General features: G+C 36.2%; 1 protein-coding gene across 1 annotated transcript in view; it reads left to right on the forward strand.

Moving 5' to 3' along the window:
* The window catches only part of SNTG1 (syntrophin gamma 1), a 383,856-nt gene that overhangs the window by 5,742 nt on the left and 369,895 nt on the right, over positions 1-8,219 (forward strand). The window contains exon 2 of the mRNA XM_059392846.1: positions 6,220-6,354. Coding sequence (XP_059248829.1) covers positions 6,220-6,354 — 135 coding nt within the window. The remainder of the gene's footprint in view (positions 1-6,219; positions 6,355-8,219) is intronic.

The raw sequence follows: 8,219 nt of genomic DNA on the forward strand, positions 1-8,219 counted from the left end.
CATTTCCTGACTTGTTGATTTTAGCCATTCTGACTGGTGTGAGGTGATATCTCATTGTGGTTTTGATTCTCTACTTTTAAAAGTGCTAGCAAAATAATAATGTGTTAGGAGTGCTGTGTAGCTCAGTTGGTTAAGTGTCTGCCTTTGACTCAGCTCATGATCCCAGGGTCCTAGGATTGAGCTCTGCGTCAGGCTCCCTGCTGATTGGGGTGTCTGCTTCTCTCTCTCCCACTGCCCTTCCTCCTCCTACTCCTTCTGGTGCTCTCTCTGTCTCTCAAGTAGATAAATATAAATCTTTAAAAAAGTAAAATAACAATGTGTTCAAGAAGTAATTATGCTATCTTTAGTGTAGGTATTCCTCTTATTTCATTTTCCTCATATTTCATTCCTCATATTAATTTTCATCTATATTCCTTAAAATATTATTCACATCTCTGTGTTGACCATGAAAATACATATTTTCTATAACATATATTTAATAATTTATAATTCATTTACATATATAATTTAACTTAGTCCTTCACATAATAAGAGAATTTGTGACTATGATTCAATCAACAAATATTGAAACAAAGCTTACTCTCAAAAAACATTGTACTAGGTTCTACATATTAATAGCCCATAATGATAAAAATGGTATTAACTTATTATTAAGATCTTCTTGTGATAGCAACGTATGTGACGAGGTTAAATACTGTGATATTATTGAAGTCTCTACATGTGATGCCTAAATACAATTCTGCTTAATTGTTAGGTGAATATATTTATTCAATAAAAACCCCGAGTTCAGAAAAGGAAGCACTTGTTTGGATGGAGTGGTCTTGGAAAGCCTCAGGGTGAAGTGAATCATGTACTAGGGCTTGACAAATGGCTGGCATTTAGGCAAGGAGATCATGACTGGAAGTAATCCTGGAAGGGAGTACAAAATGCAGTTGGAGGCAGATGGCATCAAATGGCATTTAGTGCAATATTGCAATAATATGGTAGGGTATAAAAAATTACACAATACTTAAAACTATAAAGTTACAGAACAAATTAAGCTATATTTGGCAAGCAAAATATGGATATATCAAGGATACCTATAAAACTACGTGCAGGACATATATGGTCTCTGCACCCTTGTAGTTTGTAGTTTTTTTTATGTTTGATATTACAAGTGTTATATTTCCAGATTAAAGGAACATAGATTTTAAAGTTTCATGAAAGTGGTGGTGCCTGGATGGCTCAATAGGTTGAGTGTCTGACTCTTGATTTTGGCTCAGGTCATGATGTTGGGCTCTGTGCACAGTGCAGAGTCTGGCTGAGATTCTCTCTCTCCCTCTCTCTGCCCTTCCCCGTGCTCACACACTCTAAATAAATAAATAAGTAATAAATAAATAAAATCTCTAAAAAAAAATGTTTCATGAAAGCGCATGTTCTTTCAAAGCCTAGAACCTAAAGAGGCCTTAACTTTTTAAGATTTTATTTATTTGAGAGAATGAGTGGGAGGAGGGACTGAGGGAGAAGCCGACTCCCTGTGGAGCAGAGAGCCTGAGGTGGGACCCTAATCCCTGGACCCTGGGATCATGACCTGAGCTGAAGGAAGACACTTAACTGACTGAGCCACATAAGTGCCCAAAGAAACCTTAACTTCTAAGTATGAAAGGAATCATAGCCAAGTTTTTAAAGTTCCAAGGTTTAAGCGAAGCCTAAATTCTTGTTAACTGTGAGGTCTGTTTGTTTAAAACAGAGTGAACTCATGTGAATTCATAAACACACTTCATTGATTTACAGAAAGCTAGCTGATGACTAGATTTTTAAAAAGTATTGCTTGTTAAATAATTAAGATGCATGGCCTTTTAATAGTCCTCTAAATAAACAATGTGGATTTTGTAAAATCCCCATGCAATATAGTATCATATATCAGGCACAGGAAAACATTTGAATCTATATCATTTTTTATGAACCATCCCTTTAAAATTTCAAGTTTTATGTATGTTTCATAATTTGCGTAATATATTGTATACGTCTACATAGAGCACATACATTTCTTTACTCATGTGCAATGTGTACACAGTCCACAAAGTTTGAAGACAAATGATTCTTATGTTAATAAAGAAACAGACTGGTACAGGATCTAAGTTTATAGTAAACTGTGCAGCCAATACTTATTTAGGTGATTTTTTATTGTTCAGCAGTCTGGGTGCATGGATGTGATGACTGCAGCCAGACTCTTTTAGGTTATGCTATTCTAGTGGCCACTCTCACAGTCTTGGTTCCCATTTTTAACCTTAAGCAATCTATGGGGGATAAGGCTACGCAGATTAAGCCTCTCCCCATATGAGACAGTGTTTTATGCATCCTCAGTAGCTTGCCTTTGATGGAAAAATCATCAGGTCGGAGTGGTCTCACTCACTTTACCCCCAGTGGTCATTGTTTGATACAGAAAAATAGTTGGTTCAAGATGATGACCTTCTCACAACTGTTTGTACTCCCAAAGGAGATTCTTGGTGACTGAAATGCTGTCTCCTGCTGAGACACACCAGTGGCCATATCACTGTTTATAGAGAGATTGGGCAGAAGCATCCCTCAAATCATCTGTGCATGAGTGAAACCAGAGCAGTGGTTAAGAGCACAGAATCAGGAGCCAGCAGTCTGGGTTCAGATCCTGACTTCCATTCATCTCTGCTCCTCTGCTCCTTTCCTATCTATGAAAGCGGGTGCACTGGGTGGTTAGGAGGAACAAATGAAATAATATTTCTGGAAACACAGTAAACTTTATGCAAGTGGTCATTAAACAACAAATAAAAATATGACTGCATTTCACTAGTGATGGTACCAGTCCAGCAATGCTTCTCTGAATCAGAAGATTTCCCAGACATGGATTTTACCTATTTTTTAATCTACTGTACCAGTTCTGACTCTAATGCAGTTATTTACCAGCCCTCAACATCTTCTGCTCAAGGCTTATACATCTGTTAACAAAAAGTATGTGGTATCTTTCCCAATTCCTATCCATCTCCTTTTTGAAGAAATATATTTATAAAACATAAACCACTGTTCAGACTTCTCCAAGGCATCTCTAATACCTTTAAACTCCTGGAATATCACGTAAGGGCCTTGACCTTCCTCCTCTTCACCTGGCACCTCTTCTCCCTTGGCCTCTGCTGGATTATGCAGACTTAGCTCTGGGATGCATTCTCATGCCTCTCTCTTCTTGAATCATGTCAGCTACCCAGTCTCATACTTTCATAATTTTATTCATTTTCCCTCTTGAATAAAATAACTTTTGCCTCCTCTAATTCTTTCCTCAATTTATTAAGACAACCATACATTTTTTTAATCTAGAAAACCTTCTTTAACACCCCCCTTCCTCAAAAATATTTAACTCTTCTCTTTATGTTGCTCCCACATCTGATACCACATTGCATCTTATGCATGTATATATATTATATAAATAAGAACGCTCTGAGGTCAGAGACGATTGTCTGATTCATGTCTGAATTATTTGCAAATTATTTGCATAATTGATGTATGTATGGGATTTAAATGTTTTCATGTACATAGCTGAATTTTTATAATAATAAATATGTAAAATCTATAAAATCTATAACCCCTAAAGAACTTAAAGAATTTAAGTTCAGTTTGTTTCAAGCTTCATTAGTGCTGTTTTCTGTTTTCTTCAAACAGCTATTTATGTGTGTATGTGTGTGTGTGTGTGTATTCATTTTAACAAAAGCTACTTCATTGTTTGTTCTCTTTAATTCTGTCTTTTCAGGACCCAAATGTGAGCGCAAAGTCTATATATTCTGTTTTGCAGACAACTGTCTAATAATTAGGGGACATTTTATACATTATTTGAGTGAATGGAGCTTTGACCACATCAGATGTAATGAGAGAAGTCTCATAGCTATATTTTTGTCTCTCAAACTTTCCCTGGATGATCTTTGATATCTCTTTGATGTGTAACAATAATGTATTTATGGGCTCTCAGGGAAAACCCCTCTTTCATCCTCACGTTGAGACAGAGCATTATTTGTCATTACCAGATATTCCATTACACTTCTGGGAGAAAATTGGCTTGACTATACTGTGCATTAAAACATCAGCAAATGTGCTCAATTATGTTCACTTGGCTTTGATACTATTTTATACCCTCCTCTTCCCCATGCTACCTCAGAGAGTCCTGATGTTGGCTCCCAGCCAAGATCACATTGTAAGCATGAAAGACGTTTCTCTGTGAAAAAGGTAGAAAATTATGTTCTATATTAAGGAAAATATCATTTGCCTTTGCTGAAATATTTTTGTCCTCTAGATGTATCCACTTGAGTTATGCTCTAGAATAGATTAATCGACACAATTTAGTGAGTGCCTGCTGTGCGCCAGTCTTGTAAAGGAGGAAAGAACACCATCCTTGCTTTTGGAAAAGACTTGTTTTTTTCTTAAAAGATATCATAACACTTAGGAAATAATTACAGACAAATATAAGCCCATAGTGATAAAGGGTATGATGGTATGTATTAGCATATGGGATAAAGCTATTTACAGAGGAATTATCTTTAGCAGCATCAGTATCTAAGTATGTTCCCATTTACATTATGAAACATTCTTTTAAAGAAACAAACTCCTAGCAATCCATATGTAAATTTATATTCCAAGAGAAAACCTGGTATTATTGCCTAGAATTTTACGCTCATTAATACTAAGGATAAATACATATTTCTATAAACTTATCCTTTTATCCAAATTAAGAATGGCTTAATAATTATTAGATGAAAATACAGTTGCCAAAGTGGTCATTGTTCCTATTGACTTTCTGGTGCAGAATGACAGCCAGTGATTATTTTCTGTCTCAAAAAATTTTCCTTTTGTATTTCTGACAAATGAGAACCTTAAGTGCTCTTACTAGGAGGCATATTTCTTTTTTTTTTTTAATTTTTTCCTTTCATTGTTGCAAAATTCATTGTTTATGCACCACACCCAGTGCTCCATGCAATACATGCCCTCCTTAATACCCACCACCAGGCTCACCCAACCCCCCACTCCCCTCGCCTCCAAAACCCTCAGTTTCTTTCTCAGAGTCCACAGTTTGTCATGTTTTTTCAGCATATTTCTACTTATCTGGGTGAATATTATATATTTTCAGGAGTAATGGGATTTGTGGGTTTCTTCAGTGATTACTGAAGTGATTACTGGTGGAAGGCTATCTAGTGCAAGTTCAGCAGTTTTCACAGTCTATTTTTATAATTTCCAAAAAAATATGTGAAGCAAAACAGTGGCTTGGGAATCATAGATTTGGGGTCCTAAGCCAGGCTATGTTTTTATTTATTTATTTTTAAAGATTTTATTTATTTATTTGACACAGAGAGAGAGAGATCGTAAGTAGGCAGAGAAGCAGGCAGAGAGAGAGAGAGGAGGAAGCAGGCTCCCCATTGAGCAGAGAGCCTGATACGGGGCTTGATCCCAGGACCCTGGGATCATGATCTGAGCTGAAGGCAGAGGCTTTAACCCACTGAGCCACCCAGGCGTCCTCAGGCTCTGTTTTTAATTAATTGTACTAATTTAAGCAATTCACTTCTCCCCTTTATCCTCATTTTCTCATCTGTACTGCGCGTGTGTGTGCGTGTGTGTGTGTGTGTGTGTTGGCAAATAGGAATGATGAAATTGTGGAGGATAAAAATGATGTTAAGTAGGTATGGTTTCAGTTTCTAAATCCTATGATAGAGGCAGAATGTAGATTAGTGGTTGTGTGGGGCTGGGGAGGGCTAGGGTGATGCATGCAATAGATTTTTTTTTGGAGTTTTGAAAATGTTCTAAAATTGATTATAATGATGCTTACACAACTTTGTACGAAAAACCATTGTCTTATAGATCTTAAAGGGTTAAATTATATAGAATGTGAATTATATCTCAATAAATCTCTTATCAAAAATTTTATATTTAGATAATATGTATTAAACAAAACTTTATTTTTCAAATCTAGTATATAAACATACTCCTTATTCTCCTAATCTTAGTGGGTTTTCTAACAAATCTCCATTACCTGAGGTCTACTTCATGTGAAATGGTTAACCTTGTCTCTGTTTCTATATTAAGTATTATGTTCCAGATTTATCAGAGTGCATTTTCCTTAGCTCTCAAATGCTATTCATCATGTTTTGCTGTGAATAGCCCATAAAATTATATTCTATAACCTAAGTAAATTTTTTTTCCTCTGTTTTGTTCTTTTCTTGCCTGAAGACAAAGACAGGGATTTGTTTGCTGCAGGATGGTAATCAGGAGCCTTTCAAAGTCCGGCTGCACCTAGCCAAAGATATTTTGATGATCCAGGAACAGGATGTGATATGTGTGTCTGGTGAGCCTTTCTATTCTGGTGTAAGTAGCTTTCCTTCTGTTGAACTCTTTTTTTTTTTTTTAATTTTTTTTGTTAATAAAAATGCTTATTCACAGAAAGTTCATAATATATTATTCTTTTACTTTCAGAGCATAGTCAATCCTCCTGTATGTAATTTTTGTTGACATTATTAAGTAAGCAATGTCCTTGTATAAGTACCAAACCTAGGTCCACAGCCACCTATCAGGGCTCATCCTTACACATTAGAGCATCCCATTGACTCCCAGTTGTTAAGTGGCTGCAATGACACTTGTATAATCTGACCTTGAGAAAGTGCATCTACCTTTTCATACAGAGGACTATCTGAAGACAGTGCACAGTAGTTTTTCCTGCCCCAGTTTTCCCTTGCATCATATTGGACATTTGGAGGTGGCACAAACGTGGAGCCCAGTGATTTGCATTTGGGAAGTGTGAGACTTTAAGTGGCAATCACTGGACTCAATATCAATGCTTTTCCCCAGGAGATTGTGCATGAATGATTCCCTGATAGAATTATGCCCAAGTGTCATAGTAGTTTCTGTCTAATGTCCTAAATGGTTGGCATATTACCCTGCTGCTAATCCAGCCTCAGAAAGAGCCATAAATTATCAGTCAAAACTCATTGATCTGCTCACGAGCACTGAAGTACAGCTGTGGAAGACATCTTTAGGTGAAATTAGATTATATTGGACAAAACAACTTTAGCATTAAAGAGGACAACTTTAGAGTTCATCATTTATTATGTAATAACATTAAAGACATTATTTTAACAGTGTTGCCAAATATGATCTCAGAAGAAATTACAGCAAGTAACAAACAGTCTGCTTCCTGGATTCCCCAGACATCTATAGCTATTTAGCACAAAGATTTAATTTGTAGCTTATTAACAGACTTACCTTGGAGTATTTTGTTGGTGGTGAATAATGCTGAACTTGAGTTTCCACCTCACTTCTCACCAACATCCTATGGGAGTCACACCAGGTCCTAAATCAATAGGCCCTTGCTAACTAAAGATAATGGACATTTTGTAGACTGTTAACTCTTCTTTTGTCACAGCTGATTTAAATCATCCTGAATCATGGGTCTGGCTGTCAAAGATGATTAAATTGTTCTTATGGAGTGCCCATTCTTCCTTTTAGTTAATAAAAGAATGGCAATCAATGGTTGATTTCTCCTTCCCTCCCTCTTTCTTTCCTCTTTCTTTCTTTCTTTCTTTCTTTCTTTCTTTCTTTCCTTTTTACCTTCCTTCCTTTCCTTTAACTCCTTCTCCTCCTTCTCTCCGCCACCTATCTCTCTTCAGTGAAACAATATGATTAATATAACTCTCTGGAGTGAATATTTTACACAAATTCTACATCAGTGAGGTTGTAATTTTTAAAATTCAGTCTATTAATACTGAAATAACTTTACTGATTTTAAACTATGCAGTAAAAATAGTTAATACACAAAAATGTAATCTCTTGTTTCAAAAGAATGCTGGGAAGAACTTGACAGAATTAAGACAGAATTAACACTAGGAAGAACTTGACAGAATTAAGACAAGAAGAACACTGGGAAGAACTTGACAGAAATATCCTATGATAATGTCAACAAATGCAAAAAAAAATTGACAAAATTTGACAGTCATTCATAAGAAACACTTTCAACAAAGTCTGGATAGAATGGAACTCCCTTAATTGAATAAACCCTAAAGAATACTTCTCACTGAGGGAGGAGTCAAGATGGCGGAGAAGTAGCAAGCTGAGACTGCTTCAGCTAGCCGGAGATCAGCTAGATAGCTTATCTAAAGATTGCAAACACCTGAAAATCCATCGGCAGATCGAAGAGAAGAAGAACAGCAATTCTGGAAACAGAAAATCAACCACTT

The sequence above is a fragment of the Mustela nigripes genome, chromosome 3, assembly GCF_022355385.1.
Source record: "Mustela nigripes isolate SB6536 chromosome 3, MUSNIG.SB6536, whole genome shotgun sequence".
NCBI lineage: Eukaryota > Metazoa > Chordata > Mammalia > Carnivora > Mustelidae > Mustela > Mustela nigripes.